This window comes from Staurois parvus, unplaced genomic scaffold (assembly GCF_062004578.1).
Source record: "Staurois parvus isolate SC_StPar_1 unplaced genomic scaffold, SC_StPar_1.0 ptg000454l, whole genome shotgun sequence".
In the NCBI taxonomy this organism is placed as follows: domain Eukaryota; kingdom Metazoa; phylum Chordata; class Amphibia; order Anura; family Ranidae; genus Staurois; species Staurois parvus.
The window spans coordinates 4388045-4410181 of NW_028318250.1; the positions used below are offsets into that span (position 1 = coordinate 4388045).

At 41.5% G+C, this 22137-nt stretch overlaps 1 protein-coding gene across 1 annotated transcript in view; it reads right to left on the reverse strand.

Moving 5' to 3' along the window:
- Positions 1 to 22137, reverse strand: part of LOC149452945 (uncharacterized) — a 92716-nt gene that overhangs the window by 49120 nt on the left and 21459 nt on the right. Inside the window, exon 2 of the mRNA XM_089688792.1 lies at positions 7613 to 7672. Within this exon, the coding sequence (XP_089544918.1) occupies positions 7613 to 7646 (34 nt within the window). The 5' untranslated portion in view covers positions 7647 to 7672. The remainder of the gene's footprint in view (positions 1 to 7612; positions 7673 to 22137) is intronic.

Consider the following 22137-nt stretch of genomic DNA (forward strand, 5'->3'; position numbering starts at 1 on the left):
ACAGTATTGACATTACCACAGGAATGTGTAAGGGGTAATAATATTTCCAGATTCCGATAAGTCACCCCCTGCACCCCCAAAACCCCAGCTTTTATTAATTCATGTATAACTTTTATTACAAAAGAAAAACTGTTTGCTGTAACTGCAGTGCGAGCTGCCGTTTGTCTTCAATTTGTTAGTGTATCTAAATCCACTAATCCATCTAACACTCCCCCCAGATTAACAATGCTGCTGTCCAAAGGTGCCTCTGTGTTCCTTCATCCAGAGTGGGGACACTAATACAGGAGGTATGTTCACCAGGTGAAAACAGGGGGAAAAAAAGAAAACGGATGCATCCACTACACCTAATGATTGGTAAACTGCAAAATATTAAATTTTTGGTTTCTGGTTTAACCAGTTAAACTCCCTGCTCAAAATCACATATATTTATGTGATCCGCACTCCAGCATGTTCACGGACATGCTCGCCGACCCTGCGCTGCTGTGATTCAGTACAGCACCGTACACTAACCAGATTTAGGCCAGTGTTGTTTGCCCTGGACCAAATCAGAGGTCTTCCTGTGCTCATGCACAGGAAATTATGCAATCTTCTCTCCCTGGAGTACTTCCCGTTCCAAAGAGAGAAGAAAGCAAATCCACGTAAAAAAGCAGTACACTTTACACTAAAGCACCTAGCTAGGTCACAACCCCCTGATTGGCCCCCAGTTAACCCTTTCAATATCCTGTCACCAGTGTCATTATTATAGTCTACAGATTTTTTTACTGATCACTGTATTGGTGTCACGGGTGACTTCAGATAGCGCCAGCGTCCTTCCCAGATAGCGCAAGATTGCCTGCCACTACATCATTCATCACATTTAACCCTTTGATTGCCAGGAACACGTTCACATACACAATAAACCTTCATTGCTAGTATAGTGTCTGAACAGATCAATATCTTCGATCAGATCAGAACTATACCAACGTTCACAATAGTATAGTGTTCCCAAAAATGCAGCATTAGCAGGATAAGCCCCGACACCTGCCAGCATCTGCGTTTAGCCCCCACGCTTAACCCCCCTCCCCTTCTCCCCTAGCAAGTGCAGTGTCAGTAGATCACTGTCACTTGATACACTGCACACAAAACTGCAGGGTTAGTAAGATCAGGCCTGATCTATGCTAGCACTAGCAGGTACATTTTTTGTAGTAGTTCAAGCAGTCCCAGACAGCCAGGTGCTCTTTCTCTCGTGAGTCGCACTAGGTACCTATACGTTTAGCGGCCAAAATGTCCAACGGAAGGTACACTAGTGAAGAGACCTACAGGAATCTAAGTATGTCACAAGAGAGTGAAGGGTAAGCCTCACTGACAGAGTAAGGCTCAGAATACAAACCTGTAGAGAGCAGCAGCACCCTGACAGATAGCTCATACAATGGAGTAGAGGTCTCTGCTAAGGTCAGGCATACCCAACCCCATTCCCATGTTGCTGAGGTGTTACAATTGCATGATGATTCTCATATGCTGCAGAGTGCCAGTACTAGTGCCACTCAACCTTTTGGTGAACTGGTCAGCACCAGCGGCCTAGTACATCCTGGTATTTACATACCAGCACTGCAGTATCACTTGGTGACATGACGAGTCCCATAAGTGCAGTACAAGCTGGCGCGGTGGCTAACACAAGTAGTGTCCTGCAGCCACCAAGAGTTCCAACACAGGTCCGTAGAGCCTATAGTGTCCTTCCAGATGTGCTTTCAAATCCTAATTGTCAGTCCACAAATTCTACAACACCCGATACTACCCTCAGTTACTGCTCAACCTGGAATTCAGTTGGATACAACAAATTTAACTACTAACTTTGATTTATTGGTACTGTTTTTCGCAGAAGATCTGTATGGATGGATTGTGGATCAAAGCAATTTATATGCACAATTCATTACCGCCATCCCAAATTCAAACCTTGCCAGACCATTTGCAGGGAAACCCATTATGGTTTCTGAATTTAACGTTTTTTGGGGCCTAATCCTCAACATGGGCATTACTAAAAAGAATGAATTGCGTTGTATTGGTCCACAGACCTGATTTATCATATGCCCAAGTTCTGTGCTGTCGTGGCCAGGCATATATATGAGAATGTAATGCAATTTTTGCATTTCAACGACTCTACACTCTGTTGTCCTTGGGGTGACCCTGAATATGATAGGCTCTACAAAATTCAGCCCCTCATAAATCACCTTAACTAGAAATTTGCAGATGTGTATGTGCCCCAGCAAAACATCTGCGTGGATGAGTCCCTCATTCAGTTTACTGGTCGCCTTGCATTCAAACAGTACATCCCCAGCAAGCGTGCCAGATATGGGATCAAATGTATAAGAGGTGTGAGAGGGCAACAGGCTTTACATATCATTTTCAGATTTACGAGGGAAAACATTGTCACATGGAGCCCCCCAAATGCCCAGACTACATGGGAAGCAGTGGCAAGATAGTTTAGGACTTGGTGTCATCCTTTTTCCATATGGGGTACCAATGGACAATTTTTATACAAGCGTGCCAATATTTAGACATTTGTACAATCTTAGAATTGGCGCATGTGACACCGTGCGACCTAATCGCTGGGACTTCCCCAACAGCTTGTAAATACCCGCCTTAGAAAGGGAGAGAAAGCCTGCTTGAAAAATTATCAATTGCTTGCAGGGAAGTGGAAGGACAAACGAGATGTTTTCATCCTGTCTTCCATTCACGCAGGCATAACCATCCAAATTTCCACAGCAGCTGGTGTTGTTGAGAAAACCCTCTGTGTCCACAACTAAAACCTTAACATGGAAAGGGTCGACTTTAAGGACCAGATGATGAAGCTGTACTTAGTTTTCCGTAAAGCCAGACACTGGTAGAAAAAAGTGTCTGTATATTTATTTCAATTGGCTCTGTACAACGATTTTGTGCTTTACAAAGCAACTGGACAAAGTGGATCCTTCCTAAAATTTCAGGAAGAGATCATCACAGTCCTTTTGTATCCAGTAAGGGCTGTGGCCCAAACCCCAAACCCAGATGCAGTGAGCTGGCTGGAAGAGAGGCATTTTTCTGATGCCATTCCTGGTACACCAACCCAAAAGTCACCTCAAAAAGATGTCTTGTCTGTAGCAGACACGGAATTAGGCATGACACCCACTTTTTTTGTCCCTCCTGTCCTGACCAACCTGGTCTCTGCCTCAAGGGCTGCTTCTGTTGCTACCACACACTAGTTATACAGGGTCTTGAAAGATGTTAGGTAGCCAGGAAACTGGCTACTGCATTTTGAGATACCCGAAAATCTGGAATGTTTAAGTTATTTAAAAAAAGGTAAAAAGAGATAATAAAATTTAAAAAAACATAAAAAAATAAAAAAGTAAAATAAAAATAATAAAAAAAAACCCCACAAAAATATTTGTCGTATTATTGAGTTACTGTTCTATTGTTACTGTTTTATTGTTAATCATTATTGTTTTCTTTGCAGGAATGCCATTCAGCTGCAGTACTGATTTGTTTATTCTGACAGCAACAGGGTGTTATCTCAGAATATACGTCACTGTGTACAGCGCTGCTGGTTGAAATTTTTCATCCGCAGTTAAAAAAGAACATATATGCCCAATCATGGGGGCCTGGGGTGATTAGTGGGTGGATCGCTCCTATGCTTCGGCATATATTTAAAATCAATGTGAATAGAGGAATCTGTTAGGTACTTCGTTCACGGGCTGAATGAAATAAAAGAACATTTCTTGTGTGCCCACCATTAGAAGTGGGTGGATGCAGGGTGGTATATTCTAATGGTGGGCATACCACACACTTTTCTGGCACAGATTTCTTCCCTTTTTTTCATTCAGCCCACAGGCTGCATTAAAAAAAGAACATAGCGTATATGCCCAACAAGGACCAGCAACATACTGGTACATCACTGGACTTTGAGGGGCTATACCTGGATGATGCTTGCAGCTGCAGGCATCGTCCTGGTATAATTTTTTTTAGCCGGTGGGCAGCTTCCATGTAAAAGCAATCCTAGTGGCTAATTAACTGCAGGATTGCTGTTACAAGCAGCGGGAGGAGATGCCCCCCCCCCCCGCTGCCTTCCATGTATGGCTTTCTCAGGCTGTCCCGTTCCATCGGGAAGAACCTGAGAATGCAGCCGGAGTTTCTGCCAGCTGACCATAGAGCTGATTGGAGACCAGAATGGCTTCAATCATCTATGTAGTCTAAGAAACTGGAAGCTACGAGCATGTCATCACTTTGGTATAAACAGTATAAACAGTGCCATTTTTAAATTGGCAAAGCGTCTGATCACACCGATCTTGATGAGATAAGATGATTTAAGGACAGAGGAGATATCTAGAGTCAAATAGACCTCAGGTTTCTCAGAAAAGAGTACCTGTCACTGCCTATTGCTATCACAGGGGATATTTACATTCCCTGTGATAACAATAAAAGTGATAAAAAAAATGAGAGGGACAGTGTAAAAATAAAAAAAACTTAAAGCACCCTCATCCCCCCGTGCTTGCGCACAATTACATATGCCAGCATCGGTCAGGTGTTGGTTTATAGACAGCAGTTGCATCATGCATATCGCGAGCGTCAGATTGAGGGCAGTAATTCTAGCACTAGACCTCCTGTGTAAATATAAAGTGGTAGCCTGTAAAGGCTTTCAATGTGTCGCCTATGGATATTAAAAATATATGCAGTTTGTCGCCATTGCATGGGGCGTGTGCAGTTTTAAAGCATGTCATGTTTTGTATCTATTTACTCAGCATAGCATCATCTTTTATATTTCACCAACAAATTGGCCAATATATTGTGTTCTTGTGCATTACAATTACAAAAGTGTATTTTTTTCAAATAATTGAAAAATCGCTGTGCAAGTACTGTGATACATACATAATTTCAACACCTACCATTATATTCTCAAGGGTGTCTGCTTAAAAAATATATAATGTTTGGGGGTTCAAAGTAATTTTCTAACAAAAAATACTGATTTTTTTCATGTGAACAAAAAGTGTCAGAAAAGGCTTGGTGTTCAAGTGGTTAGAAAAGTGAGTGATGTGTGGCATAAGCTTCTAATGCTGGGCATAAAATTCCAAGATAACAACACCCACTCCCCCAAATGACCCCTTTTTGGAAAGTAGTCACCCCAAACTATTTGCTGAGAGGCATGTTGAGTCAAAAGAAGAACTTATTTTTTACCACAAGTTTTTGGAAAATTAAAAAAAAAATGTTTTTACATAAAGCTGTCACCTAAATGATATATTGCTTACACATGCCATAGGTATATGTGGAATTACTTCCCAAAATACATTTTGCTACTTCTCCCGAGTATGAGGATACCACATGTGAGAGACTTTTTGGCAGTCTAGTTGCCTACGGGACCCCAAAATACAATAAGCACCTTCAGACTTTTACAGTATAGGGCTTTATTTCCTGATTACACTTCCTGACTACCTATCACAGTTTCAGAGGCCCTGAAATGCCAGAATAGTACAACCCCCCTCCCCAATTGACCCCTTTTTGGAAAGTAAGAGACATGGTGAGTATTTTGCAGATCACATTTATTGTTGCCACAGGTTTTTGGAAAATAAAGAAAGAAAACAAAAACATATGTTTTCTTTTTTTTTATATTTCAAGACCTTTTGAGAAAAAATAAGATCTGCAAAATACTCACTATACCTCTTATTAAATTCCTTGGGGTGTCTGATTTCCAAAAAGGGGTCATTTGGGGGTGTTTGTACTGCCCTGGCATTTTAGCACCTCAACAAATGTAATAGGAAGTCAGTAAGTAAAAGCTGTGTATCTATGCCATAGTTTGTAGACATTATAACTTTCACACAAACCAATTATTATACACTTATTGGGATTTTTATTTTACCAAAGACATGTAGCAAAATAAATTTATGATGAAAGTTGAGTTTATTGCATTTTTTTATAACAGAAATTAAAAAATATCTTTTTTTTTTTCAAAATTTTCGGTCTTTTTTTGTATATAGTGCAAAAAATAAAAAACCCAGATGTGATCAAAAACCACCAAAAGAAAGCTCTATTTATGTTAAAAAAGGACATATATTTCATTTTGGTACAGCATTGCATGACAGCACAATTACCAGTTAAAATAGCACAGAGCCGAATAGCAAAAAAACGGCCTGGTCAGGAAGGGGGTAAATCTTCCAGAGGGCAAGTGGTTAATACTGATTTAAAATTCATGTTTAGGTAAAAATTTCCAGCCCCCACTCCCTATATTCTAGCCTACTCTAAGCTATCCCCTCCCCACACACACACACACCTAGGTGCCAACTGATTTCTCCATAAAGATGGCAACCACCATACATTTGAATAGTCCTTACCAGGGCGGACTGACCATTCAAGAACTCGGGCACTGCCCGAGGGCCCAGGGTCAGTAGGGGGCCCCATGAGATGCCCCTGGTACCTTTCATTGGCTTTTTCATAGGCTTTTTTGGGTGTGGGCGAGGACACAGGGGTCCCATGATCCCCTATTGCCCAGGGGCCCCATGATCTATCAGTCCTCCCCTGGTTCTTACCCATACGTTTAGAAGTGAATGGAGGATGTAAGCGCTAAGAGAGGCTGCTATCATCAGAGAAAGGTAAGCAGGTACTTAGGTAGGGTGTGGGGATTATTTTAGAATATATTAGGGGATACTGTAAGTGGAAGCTAGATTTTTTTTTATCTAAATCTGACCTTGCCCCTTAAAGCAGTCTATGTCAGGGATAGGAGGATCATTATTGAATCCATGGTTGAATTCTATAGCAAAGACCACACAAAACTGGTACTTAGGTTACAGATGGATGCTGATGGCCTGGATCACCATGTGGGTACTTATATTTTCTAGAGATTCTACAGTAGTTGTAGAAACACCTAATCTGAGGTCTGATTATGGAATCTCACCTTTGCTGCAGCAAGAAAAATGCAAATCCTATCTAGGCTTACTTCAGCTTAAAGGAGGGTAAAGTGTCCTCATATGCACCCAGCAGGCCACTTTTGGGTGTAGGTCATTCAACCTTGCACATATTTCTTGATTGTGGAAGGAAACGCAAGCAATACAGATAGTGTGCTTTATCAAACTGCATTGCCAAAGTCCTGAAAGACAATAGTGTTAACCATTTAGCTATTGCCAGCGATAGCCAAGGAATCTCCATCTTTGGACACTTCATAATTCTCTACCAGAAGAGGTCTCTAGAATATCATGCAGCAAAAAAAAAAAACTGATGAAACTAAAAATCACCTTTAATTCCTCTAGGAATAATCAGCAACACGCATGTTTAATTCCTTAGGGATATTTCAACTGTGCACGTTGACTTAATAATGTTTGCACACAGCCCGGAGTGTTGGGGATATTACTGAAATTGCCAGAGGTCATCTTTTTCCAAATCTGTGTACGTAGCATGATCTCTAAAATTAAAGGGAATTCTATAGCATTGAACATGTTGATATAAGCACCATGCAGTTTTAAAATTAGCATGTACTTATTTACACTCACCGCTATAGTACAATAACCCAAGGTAACCAGCTAGAATTCATCTTCTACCGGTGAACAATTGAAATATACAGTTCTTCATCTCCATTAAACCATCCCATGGATATATTTGTGAAAATTTTTCCACTCACCTTGAAGTGTGATCCGATGGTTTTTGATTCCCATTTCTTAAGCAAAACGCACAAACTGACCTACAAAAGCAAAAAGAATATATATGTGACACTAGTGTTTCTGTAATCCCTTTAAAGCAATTGTTGGAAATCTAGATTTCATTTTCAAACTAAACAGGGATCATACTTTACTAGTGTCTGATCTCTTACTTAATAATCATAAACTAGGTACATAATTCGGGACATTTATCAAGCAATTTAGCAACACAATTAGATTGAAATGCAGCTGTAACTTAATTAGCGACATCTATGCAATAGTTTTTCTGCATATTTTTGGCATCTGCATCTTAAAGTGTATGTCACCCCAACACTTCTTATTCCCATATGTGCCTGCTGTACCATGTACTTGTATTAAAAAGTATCCTGTTCTCTCTGTTTTGCTACCTTTGTGTGAAATACCTTGTGATCCTGCCAGTCCCGTTTCCTATTTAATTTTTTTCTTTGCACTCTGCTTAGGAGCACAGCCTGCCTGTACTCCAATGGTCAGACTTGTGCTGACAAATCCCCTTGCCCAGCTCTTCATTGCGAAGAACTGTGTATTACTTTTTCTCTGCCTCCTGCTGACCCCCCCCCCCCCCCCCACACACACACACACCTGGTCTCCACCACCACCACCACTCTAAACTCTCTATACAGCTGAAAACAGAGATCACGTGAGCACTTTTACAAAAAAGATTAAAAAAGCATGTATAATGTTTATATATATATACTGTATTTGCATTTGCACAGATGTTTTGCCTTGCATTTCATTTTTAAACTGAATAGGCAAGGGTTCACATATTTTTTAAACCCTGGACAGCAAACAGACAAATTTTCATGATTCAGCAACAGATATAGAAGTGAAGAAGAGACAGATTTTCACTTCAAACAGATGCACAATTAAGAAGTGGTCAGGGTAGATTTTATTTTGTCACAATGCTACTGTAGAGAGTATTAATGAAGCTGAACTCTTAGGCTTGGCTCACTTCTGTGCGGGTGGTGCCTCTGGGAAGGACGTGGTGAAACAAAAAACCTGACAGTGGTTACCCTCTCTTATGCTATCCAAAATGAAAAAAAAAATGACTTTAGTTTTACTTTAAAGGAAATCTGTACCAAGAGAAATATAGGTCTTACTGTTTTCCAAAAGATAGTTCAGCAATGGTTTCCTGTATATTTTCCTAATGCAAGTTATAAGAAGGTTATAACTGAACTACCGATATTCAGTGTAAAAGGTCTGGGCCGTACCATTTTCCAATGTAACACTGGTTTATACAAACATGTTGATATGTTACTTTACTATGTATCCTTTAGCTTGTTAAACCTAAAATTAATAAAAATGTATTGAAGAAAAAAGGTAAGGTTGGGTATCCTGCAATAGCTTATGTCATCTCTTTTGATGAATGTCAGGGCTATAATCTCAAGAGGCTGCTTAGTGCATCATAACAAAGGTGTCCTTGTCCATCATATACTGCTCTTATCCAGACTAGACCAAATACCATACCTGTTTGTAACCGGGTATCATGTGACCACTATGATTGGTAAACAAGCATGGAGAGCTTGCTTACTGTTGTGATCTATGATTGGCCCACAGCGATCACATGGTATCTGGCTACCTGTACCTTGCAATTAGCTGTAGCCAGTCACAGATCACAACCAAAGGCAAGCTGTTTATGAATGGGAAACCCATTCATGACAACTAAAGCTACTGCTTATATAGGGATGGCCACTGTATAATTGTATAACCAATAGCAGTGTATAATAAAGTCAACTGACCTCCTTACCGCTGAGTAGTACAGTGTCACCAAAAAAGATTAAAATGTTATAAAAGAAAAAAAAATGTAATTAAAAATTATTTAATTATCTGTTTATTTATTTTATACATACTGTCACCAGTCAGTGTCCCTGGTCACCACCACACCAGTCTTATAATGACGCTGTACTGCAGTGGTGACAGTGTGTAAAAAAAATGAAATGGTGAAAAAAAAAATTATTTAGTTTCTTTATTTTCAAAAAAAAGTGACAGAAAAATTATAACTCAAAAAAACTCACCATGCCTCTTACTAAATATCTGACTGTCTGTTTTCCAAAATAGGGGGGTATTTGTACTGTCCTGGCATTTTAGGGGCCTCAAGAAATGAGATAGGCCATCAGTACATCAGGATTGAACAATATAATATATACTGTATATTTTGATTGTAGACGCTATAGCTTTCACACAAACCAATTAATATAAACTTATTAGGAATTTTAAGAATACATGTTGGCCTATATTTATGAAGAAATTTGACTTTATTGGATATATTTTCTAGAAAAATGCCGGTTGTTTTTCGTTTAAAAAATAAAAAAACCCAGTTGTGGTCAAATACCACCAAAAGAAAGCACTATTTTTGTAAAAAAAATCTATACATTTCATTTGGGTACAGTGTTGCATGACTGAGCAATTGCCAGTTAAAGTAGCACAGTGCTGAATAGCAAAAAAAATTGCCCTGTACATGAAGGAGGCAAACCCTTTTGAAGCTCAAATGGTTAACTAATGTATGGTATAGAAATATATGCAAGAACAATACAAAGAATTCTGTTGGTAATGAGTTTGGCAAACACAGCAAGAAAAGACACAAATTGTGAACTTTAACGTGAACCTCATTGAAGTTAATGGGAGCTGTATTTTAAAATTCAGTTTTCTTAATTTTCAAAGCTAATAGGCAAGGGATTGGCATATAAAGGTCATAAGGTGCTGGACCCTTAAAGGAACCCTACAAATACAACAAAAACAAAAAACAAAAAACAAAAATAATATATAATATACATTATATTGCCAAAAGTATTGGGACGCCTGCCTTTATACGCACATGAACTTTAATGGCATCCCAGTCTTAATCCATAAGGTTCAATATTGAGTTGGCCCACCCTTTGTAGCTATAACAGCTTCAGCTATTCTGGGAAAGCTGTCCACAAGGTTTAGGAGTGTGTCTATGGGAATGTTTGACCATGCTTCCAGAAGCGCATTTGTAAGATCAGGCACTGATGGTGGATGAGAAGGCCTCGCTCACTGTCTTTGCTCTAATTCATCCCAGAGGTGTTCTGTCGGGTTGAGGTCAGGACTCTGTGTAGGCCAGTCAGATTCCTCCACCCGACACTCGCTCACCCATGTCTTTGTGAACCTTTGCTTTGTGCACTGGTGCTCAGTCATGTTGGAACAGGAAGGGGCCATCCCCAAACTGTTCCCACAAAGTTGGGAGCATAGAATTGTCCAAAATGTCTTGGTATGCTAACGCCTTAAGAGTTCCCTTCACTGGAACTAAGGGGCTAAACTCAACCCCTGAAAAACCCCACACCGTAATCCCCCTCCACCAAACTTTACACTTGGCATCGGATTGCCAGACAGAGAAGCGTGATTCGTCACTCCAGAGAACACGTCTCCACTGCTCTAGAGTTCAATGGTGCTTTACACCACTGCATCAGGCGCTTTGCATTGCACTTGGTGATGTAAGGCTTGGATGCAGCTGCTCGGCCATAGAAACCCATTCCATGAAGCTCTCTATGCACTGTTGTTGTGCTAATCTGAAGGCCACATGAAGTTTGGAGGTCTTTAGCTATTGATTCTGCAGACAGTTGGCGAGCTCTGCGCACTGTGTGCTTCAACATGCGCTGACCCCGCTCTGCCATTTTACGTGGCCTACCACTTCATGGCTGAGTTGCTGTTGTTCCCAGTTACTTCCACTTTGTTATAATACCACTAACAGTTGACCGTAGAATATTTAGTGGCAAGGAAATTTCACGGATGGACTTATTGCACAGGTGGCAACCTATCATGGGATCATCATGGAAGTAACCCATTCTTTTACAAATGTTTGTAGAAGCAGTCTGCATGCCTATGCGCTTGATTTTATACACCTGTGGCCATGGAGGTGATTGGAACAAAATTTTTTGGCAATATAATTATATATATATATATATATAATTTGCTCCACTGCATTTTCTAAATTATTTCTACTTTTTATCCATTAGCATTGAAATGTTTTGTTGCATTTGTTTTGAAATTTGCGCACTGAAAAAAAGTGGTTTCATTTATAAATAACTTTGTTTGGTCCTGACCACTGCAGATTGGGAATATCCCAGAAGAGCAGTTGTCTAGCCATTACAATATAACCCTTGTCAAAGTCTCTGAAATCCTTATGCATGCCCATTTTTTCAACTTCATTTTTTCAGTATCAACTTCAGGGACACGATATTCACTTGCTACCTAATATATTCCACCCACATTCAGAAGCCATTGTATTGAGATAATCAGTGTTAATCACTTTACCTTATGAGAATGAATCATCAGAATTTACTTTTCACCCTCAGTTAACCAGCTTCTGACCAACTTAAAAACTTTTAAAACTAACTTAAAAACCAACACAGACCCTAATCCTGCACCCCCACCAACTTATAGACATACTCTCACAAACTTTATCTGTTTTACCTGAGAATTGCAGCAACAGCTTTCCTGCCTCCACAAAGAGCTTTTAAAGACTTCCATGAGAACATCCCCTGATGGTCCTGCAAAACTCCCTGAGCTACAGCTGTCTAACACCCTGCTAGATAGGTTGCTAGTAAAGCTAGGTAAATTTAGTTTTTTTTTTGCTTCACTGTAGTCAGTGGAGCAGTGATTGCTTTGGGTTGTTCTGGGCTATGCAGGTTGCAGGTTTGATTGATTCCCCCTGTTTTCTGGAAGATTCCAGAATATAGTGGGTGAGAGGAGGCAGATAAGCAGCCTGAATGTTTGTGTGGCCTCATCTAATCCCTGGTGGAGGGTGCCTAGAGGGTGGCTGGGGGAGTGTATGAGAAGTTTGTAGCCTGTGGTGGCCCTGTTCTTGTTCAAAAGGAGAAGTTCCAAGCCTGAAGGGCTGCTGCTCTTCTGGGGCAGCCAAGCTGAAAGTTCTACCTGTGCTCATCGATGTCCGAGCTATGGAAGAGTTTGGGGATCTGGTCTGGAAAATTCACTGAGCAATTGTTTGTCTTATATTAAATGGAGGCATCCAGGTATTCAGGGACATTGTGAGTACAGGCCTGAATAGAGTGTAGCCAGGTGCTACATTACGCTTTTCAGGGACATTTACAGATGAGACTATGATTAATCCTTTTAACCCTACTGCACAGTACTGGGACTGCTACATCAATTCCTGTTAGCAGAGTGGATTTAGTTCTTCTGACAGCACAAGATCTTGGGACCTGTGGTCCTATAGACAATACATATTGTATTTCTGAGTGCTGATTGAACTACAACTACCAGTGAGCTGGGGAGCCAGAAGGTTGTTGGCAGAGCAGATATATTCGACAGCAAAGAACTGGCTGGATTTGAGGGTGCAGTATTCTGAGCTGAACACAGGGGCGACTGTCGTTCTCCTCCAGAGCCAGATCGCTGGCTGCTACTGCGAGACTCTGCATACCAGTTCAGCAGAGCGATGACACCAATCGCCACAGTGGGATCACATATGCTTCTCTGCATCAGGACTGTCACTATCCAGTCTTCAGCCAGTCATCTCTGCTTGCTGCACTGACAGGCTGTCAGGTGGCAACTCTGCACTTCTATGCGAACAATCAAGAGCTTGTGCAAGAACCCTGTTCCTTGGAGACCACGCTGTCTATGGAATTGGTGAATGAGTGGATGCCTAGCTTCTTTACTTTGAGCATTTACCACAGCCTATATGTTATCTTTATTGAATTACCATTACTTACTACTGTATATGGGCCCCACTATTGCTAGCAGAAGACAACAGCTACTGTCACATTATTATTATTATTATTATTATACAGTATTTATATAGCGCCAACAGTTCGCTCAGCGCTGTACATTACAAAGGGGGACAAAACATGCAACAGTACAGTAACAATACAATGCGATACACGAGGGGTTCAAGGGCCCTGCCCTTTTGAGCTTACAATCTAGGACATCAAGAACTTTAAACATCTTAGGACTCAAGTTGTTATTTCAAGTTAAAGGGACTTCTTTTCATCTAAGCCATTGTTATTCAAATTAGGGTGTCTATACCTATTTCTGCTGTAGTATATCCAATCCCTATTGTAAAGCCAGTGGCCCAGAGGGAGCTGATAAGTCAACAAGCTTTTTCTTCCCCCTCCTGCTGCTGGTGTTGCAATTACATCATTACAGCATACCATTTGTGACCTTATAATCTGTTAACCATTGCTATTTGTTTATTTCCATTTTATCAGTGTTTTGCTTTATGCGCTACCTACTTCATTCTGTGGTCTACCCTAGGAGTTGGAGGGAGCCCTTTGGCTATGTCCTACTGCACCCTACTTAAAGGAACAGTATTGCCCACTCGGGCAAATGCAGACTCAGTATCCAGATCTGTTTTGACTCCATTTTGTAAAAAATGTTAAGGAATCAGCTTAATGCACAGCTGAAATATATTTACATGGGAACTGCTTTAGGACCTGTGCTGAGAGGCTTTTGTTCATGTCAGATGGGTCTTGCATTACCATACAAGTCTATAAAAATACAAAACCCATTAGGGGCCGGTTAAATGTACCTGCCAGTCAGTTTGGCATGCTCTCGGAAGCTTCTCAGACTGATGTCAAACTGATACAAGACCAAACCCCATCACTACAGGCCCATATCTGTCAAAGGATTTATATTTTGTACAGTCATTATCATATTTTTTTCACCATTTGTGGAGACTTCCCATCACATCCTGCCCCATAGCAAAAAAGGAAGTGGGAGGAAGTCCCTGCAAATTTAGAGAATTCCTTGTCACCAGAACTAGTGTCCCCAGTGGAAGATTTCCCCTCCTTTTTTTGGGACAACCCAAAATTTGGGATTTTATTTTACTTTCACAATCAATGATATTGATACACAGGACAAATAGAAAGGGTGAATCTCCCTTATGGGGTCACAGACAGCAATAAACCTGACAGGGGGTCAAATCCATCTCCTCTCTATCTATAACTAAAAAATGGTTTGCCTTTAGTTATACTTTATTCTCACATGCAGCAGCCCATTGTATACAAGAACACTGAGTTAAAACACCCCCCCAGCCTGTTGATCACACAATGAAGAGCAGCAACATACCAATAAGGGGGTCACTCGCTCTCTCTTTTCTTCAGGGTGTTTCATGACAATACAAGTGCACGCAACAACGGCTGATTGACATTGTTACAGATCTACATTTTTCCCTATAAGTATGCGTGCAGGGGATTGCAGGAGGCTGGTATAAAAACAAATTCAGGTATTTACACTAGTTTCAGTAGACATTAAATGAATGTCATTCAGTTTACTAAAGCTGTGAGTGGAATTCATCAAAACTGGGGCAGACAGAATCTTGAGCAGCTCTGGCATGGCAACCAATCAGCTTCTATCTTTAGCTTTATCACTTAAGCTTTGACAATGAAAGATAGAAGCTAATTGGTTGCCATGCACAGGTGCTCCAGATTTTGTCTGCCCCAGTTTTGATAAATTCCCCTCTATGTATCATAAACAATTTTATATCCGTATGTTTTTGGGGGAAAATACTTGTTTTCACCTTTTCTATCCTTTGTTGCATCTGTCAGCTGCTAATCTCTGCTAGAAATTTTGCAGCCAATTCTCTACATGCAGGCACTCAAGCAATGGCTAATATTCATTGCTCACGGCATGCTTCCTGATGGTTGCAACATTGGAACATACACTATATTGCCAAAAGTATTGAGAAACCGCTCCAAATCATGGATTCATGTGTTCCAATCACCTCCATGGCCACAGGTGTATAACATCAAGCACCTGGGCATGCAGACTGCTTCTACAAACATATGTGAATGAATGGGTCACTCTCAGGAGCTCAGTGAGTTCAAGTGTGGTACCGTGATAGGTTGCCACCTGTCCAGTATGTCCATCCGTGACATTTCCATGCTATTAAATATTCCACAGTCAGCTGTTACTGGTATTATAACAAAGTTGAAGCAACTTGGAACAACAGCAACTCAGCCACGAAGTGGTAGGCCACGCAAAATGACAGAGTAAGATCAGCGCATCTGCACAGAAGACCTCCAAACTTCATGTGGCCTTCAGATTAGCACAACGGTGTGTAGAGAGCTTCATGGAATGAGTTTCCATGGCCGAGCAGCTACATCCAAGCCTTACATCACCAAGTGCAATGCAAAGCGCCTGATGCAGTGGTGTAAAGCACGCTGCCACTAGACTCTAGAACAGTGGAGACATGTTCTCTGGAGTGACGAATCACTCTTCTCTGTCTTGCAATCTGATGGACGTGTCTGGGTTTGGCAGTTGCCAGGAAAAGAAACTTGCCTGACTGCATTGTGCTAAGTGTAAAGTTTGGTGAAGGGAGGATTATGGTGTGAGGGTGTTTTTCAGGGGTTGGGCTTGGCCCCTTAGTTCCAGTGAACGTAATTGTTAAGGCATCAGCATACCAAGACATTTTAGACAATTTCATGCTCCCAACTTTGTGGGAACAGTTTGGGGATGGCCCCTTCCTGTTCCAACATGACTGCGCACCAGTGCACAAAGCAAGGTGCATAAAGATACGGATGAGCAAGTTTGGGATAGAGGAGCTTGACTCAGTCCTGACCTCAACCTGACAGAACACCTTTGGGGTGAATTAGAGTGGAGACTGCGAGCCAGGCCTTCTCGTCCGACATCAGTGCCTAACCTTACAAATGCCCTTCTGGAAGAATGGTCAAACATTTCCATAGACACACTCCTAAACCTTGTGGACATCCTTCCCAGAAGAGTTGAAGCTGTTATAGCTGCAAAGGGTGGTCCAACTCAATATTGAACCCTACAGACTAAGACTGGGATGCCATTAACGTTTATGTGCGTGTAAAGGCAGGCATCCCAATACTTTTGGCAATATAGTGTACCTGCCCATTGAGTCTCCATTAGAAGCCCCTGTAATAGTGTGACAAAGCAGGAAAGCAATTGGGAATCAGGGACAGGGCATTGTCATACCATAAGAGAATTGTCATACCATAAGAGAAAGTGCCTGTCAGGGTCATCGGGTATAATAGTAATAAAAGCATTAAAAAGGACTTTTAAAATTACATTTTTATGTTAAAGATTTGAGTTGATGCAGAATCTACTTTAAAATGTGTTTAATTACTAAATAGAAACATACACAACTGTAACAAAATTCATTTTTTAATTGTATCTGTGTAGAGTTCAACTACGGATTAGTTGTTCTGCCTGGAAATCACATAAAAACAAACCCGTATTAATAAATATCCAGTCATCCGTAGCCGTGGCGCCCCAGGTTTCTTTGTCCCTGCTGTGAAGCTATTTCCATCTGTACTCCTGTAGCTGAGGATAGGGCTCCAGATCGGCATATGCATTATATTGACTTCCTGTTCACATCCTCACTGTGCACTGCAGGAGACATTACTGTTTCACAAAGTGCCGGCATTCCTTCCTGATGGTCCCAACAAGGAACAACATCTCATTGCTCACAAATAATGGACTCATTTAGTGAGGCAAAACACAAAGTGCAGTAACTTATAGCAACAAACAAGCAACCACCATCTTCATTGCTCTAATTTAATAAAAGTTCAAAGGTAATTGGCTGTTCGGCAGCATTACAGCACATTGTTAGGCTAGCCATACAGAGGCTGATAAATGGCAAAGAAATTTGTTTTAGCCTGATCTACAGATCATGCCCATTTTTCTTGATCGGTTGTTACCTGCTTGGATGCCTAGAATAGGGCTGTCCAACTGACAGCCTAAGGGGTGCATGTAGCCCATGGGACCATCTTTTGTGACCCACAAGGTTCCTGCTACAGTTTATACAGGGGCAGTGGTTGCTGAGTTCTGGAGCAATCCCTGGGTTTCAGCACCTGACACTTAAAGTATTACTAAACCCACAACAGTAATATCAGTCTGTATATACAGTAAAGCATGCTTGTTATACTCACTGTGGAACCTAAGGGGTTAATCATCTGCATTGTGTAAAAAGGCTGTTTGATCCTGTCTTCTCTGATCCTCCACTTCTTCTACTGTCCCCAGTTCATCTGCTGGTAGAACAGAGCCTTGGGGGCAAGCTGTACATGCTCAATTTGGTGTGTATTGCTAGAGAGTTTTTTTTTTTTCTTTTGGGAGAGTGCATGTGATCAGCACCAGGTCAATCAGCGCTGTCCAGGCAGATGATCAGGGGTCCTGCAGCTTCACAGGACAATCAGAGAATTAAAACTCCTCCAACAAGTTTTAACCAATGCTCAGCTGGACACTGATACAAGTCACAAGACTGCTCAAACTGCTAATGAGGAAAGGCAATTAGCTGTTTATATTTACTAAAATAATTGCATTTCCATGTTCTGTGTATTGTGGGAGCCCAGATATAATGAATACAGGCTCCTCAGTTTAGTAACACTTTAAGCCCCGATGCGCAGGCACGAGAGCCCATTCATTTGAATGGACTCTCACGCCCCATGACATGCAGGGAAGAAGTCCCTGCACTTCTTTCCAGGGGCGGACTGACAACTCATGGGGCCCCAGGGCAATAGGGCATCGTGGGGCCCCTGTGTCCTCGCCCACAATCAAACCACACCCAAAAAAGCCTATCAAAAGGTACCATGGGCATCTCATAGGGCCTCCTACTGACCCAGGGCCCTCGGGCAGTGCCCGAGTTCCAAAATGGTCAGTCCGCCCCTGCTTCTTTCAAAAATGCAGCCCACATGGGAACCTTGGTTCCCAGTACGGTTGCATTTTCCAGTTCGGGCGGTGTGCCTTTAGAAGTAAGGGCACCCGCCCACGGGTCTGCATTTCTCTGTGCGGCTGCACGGATTTTCGTGCGGATCCGCAGCAGCACCACCCACACAGATGTGAACCAAGCCTAACTGTTTTATCTCTAGAAGCTTTTATCCCCTTAAGGACCAAGGATGTTTTTTGCTATTCAGCACGGTGCTACTGTAACTGTCAATTGCTTGGTCATGTGACACTTTACCCCAATGAAATGAATATATATTTTTTCAGACAAATAGAGTTTTCTTTTGGTAGTATTTGATCACCACTAGGTTTTTTTATTTTTTACTATATAAATGAAAACATTTTGAAAAAAAACCCAACTAATATTTTCTGCTTTATACTGTAGAAAACTGTTATAAACCATATCCAATAAAATCAAATTTCTTCATAAATTTAGGTCAAAATATTTTCTGCTACATGTCTCTGGTAAAACAAAATCCCAATAAGTGTATATTAATTGGCTTGTGAGAAAGTTATTGTGTCTTTAACCCCTTCCTGCCGTCACACAAATATGCGGCCTCACAGAACTGGGCTTTTTTCCGTGGCGCTGCATATTTGCGTACCTGTCTTTCTGCTGGAAGCGCGCCGCTCGGTGCGCTCCCAGCACTGAGACCATGGTGTCACTGAGAGCACCGGGTCCCATTCTAACGATCAGACTCCCGGTCCCGGGTCACATGATCGCTGTGATAGCCTCTGATTGGCTATCACAGTGATCAGTCACTGTGCAGCCTGGCCCCCTTGTTTTTCTCTCTCTCTGTTAATGGAGATGAGAGATACATTGTATCTCTCTAACTCCTGGCATAGAGAGAAAAAAAGTTTGTAAAAAAAAAAAAAAGAAGATAAATAAATAAATATTAAAAAACAAAAGAAAAAATAAAGAAAAATACCTTGATCAAGGTTTGATCTAGTTCAGTGCCAGGGTTAGTGTTTAGGTCAAGGTCAGGATCAAAGTTCAAGGTCAAAGGTCAGGATTTAAGGTATCAGTGTCAGTTAGTGTTAATGTCAGTGTCAGTGTGTTTTAGGTAAAAAAAAAAAAAAAGACAAAAACATAATGCGCACTATTGTTTCTGGGCTGTACTACAGGTACAAACAACAAATACCATACACGTATATGGTGTCGCTGCAAACGTCAAGAGCTGGAGAATTTATTTTGGGTTGTTCTTTGGTGGTAGGTTATGGTCGTAACAAGAAACACACAGCTAAATAAGAAAAAATGATTTTTTTTTACTATTTTGGGCCAGTTTTCCTTTGTTAATAAAAAAAAAATCAGGAGATATCCATTACCATTTACCACCAAATGAAAGCCCAATTTGTCCTGAATAAATCGCAGTATAATCCACCAGGATGTACAAAGTAGTTGTGGTGATATGGACGGTTTTACTATCACATGTCAACGTTGCAGAATTGTGCTTAGGCATTTAGTTTTACCCTTAGGCGTGAAGAGGTTAAAGTAGGATATATATATATTTGAAAATTGATCAGTGCTACTGTACAGACGGCCTATCTCATTTCTTGAGGCCCTAAAATGCCAAGACAGTACAAATACCCCCCAAATGACCCCTTTTTGGAAAGTAGACAGTCTGAGATATTTATTTAGTAAGAGGCAAGGCAAGTTTTTTTGAAGTTATAATTTTTTGTCACAATTGTTTTGGAAAATGAAGAAATTAAGTTTTAAAAAACAAATTCACACATTTTTTTACATACTGCCACCAGTGCAGTAGTGTCATCATATGACTGGTGTGGCAGTTTGGCCACCATTACTTGAACATCTTTTTCTTTTTTGTACGTACTTTCATCAGAGTAGTTCATAGTGGCACTGTAATGCTCTGGTGGTGGTGGTGGTGGTGGTGGTGGTGGGGGGGGGTCAGGGATTTTGTTTACACTTTGATTGCTACTACAGTGATGATCACTGTAACAGCTATGTATTGAACTGTCATCAATGGTTACACTCATAACAGCTGTGATTACTACTGTGTGCTGCGATTGGCACACAGCTATCACATGTTACAGGGTGTTGTGATTTGCCCAGGTAGCATGTGATAGCTGTAACTCATTCACAGCATCACTATAGGAATCACAGCTGTTATGAATAAAATTAATTCCAAAGTGGCTGGGTACCAGGAGCTGCAATCTGCTGTGTCCACTGGAGGGGCTCCCTGTGCATCTTTGGCTGAATGACGTACCTGTATGTGATCCAGCCTGCCAGTGGCGCTCACCCGCAGTAAATGTACTGTGGGCATGGGGCAACTGATTAAATGATGTTAGCACTACCTGCCAGGTAAAATGATCTTCTGCCCAATGTGCATGAGGTTGTTCTGGATTGATATAGGAGAGTATGTGTTTAGATACGTTACCACTGGGTACTTATGGTTGTTGCCATATATTTTTGAATTGGACATGTGGCCCCTCCATTCATAGATACAAATGTGGTTCTTGGGCAATATTAATGTGGGACACCACAGATCTAAATATCAGGACCAGACCTACATGTATATGGCCAAATTTATTAAAGACCACTCAAAGTCATGCTTAGGTCAGGTTGGAAATCTCCATCTACAGTATCTCCCAGAAGTAAGTACACCCCTCAAATTTTTGGAAATATTTTATTCTATCTTTTGTGACAACACTGAAGAAATTTCACTTTGCTGCAATGTAAAGCAGTGAATGGACAGCTTGTATAACAGTGTCAATTTGCTGTCCCTTCAAAATAACTCAACACACAGCCATTAATGTCTAAACAGCTGACAACAAAAGGGGGTACACCCCTAAGTGAAAATGTCCAAATTGGGCCCAATTAGCCATTTTCCCTCCCCCGTGTCTTGTAACTCCTTAGTGTCACAAGGTGTCAGGTGTGAATGGGGAGCAGGTGTGTTAAATTTGGTGTTATCGCTCTCAATCTCTCATACTGGTCACTGAAAGTTCAACATGGCATCGAATGGCAAAGAACTCTGAGGATCTGAAAAAAAGAATTGTTGCTTTACATAAAGATGGCCTAGGCTATAAGAAGGTGGCTAAGTCCCTGAAACTGAGCTGCAGCATGTTGGCCAAGACCATACAGTAGTTTAACAGGACAGGTTCCACTCAGAACAGGCCTCACCATGGTTGACCAAAGAAGCTGAGTGCACGTGTTCAGCATCATATCCTGAGGTTGTCTTTGGGAAATAGACGTATGAATGCTGCCAGCATTGCTGCAGAGGTTGAAGGGGTGGGTGGGGGGTCAGCCTGTCAGTGCTCAAACCATATGCCGCACACAACATCAGATTGGTCTGCATGGCTGTCGCCCCAGAAGGAAGCCTCTTCTAAAGATGATGCACAAGAAAGCCTGCAAACATTTTGCTGAAGACAAGCAGACTAAGGACATGGATTACTGGAACCATGTCCTGCGGTCTGAGGAAACCAAGATAAACTTATTTGGTTCAGATAGTGTCAAGTGTACGTGGCGGCAACTAGGAAAGGAGTACAAAGACAAGTGTGTCTTGCCTACAGTCAAGCATGGTGGTGGGAGTGTCATGGTCTGGGGCTCTGAGTGCTGCCAGCACTGGGGAGCTACAGTTCATTGAGGGAACCATGAATCCCAACATGTACTGTGACATACTGAAGCAGAGCATTATCCCCTCCTTTCGGAGACTGGGCCGCAGGGCAGTATTCCAACACGATAACGACCCCAAACACACCTCCAAGAAGACCACTGCCTTGCTAAAGAAGCTGAGGGTAAAGGTAAGGGACTGGCCAAGCATGTCTCCAGACCTAAACCCTACTCAGCATCTGTGGGGCA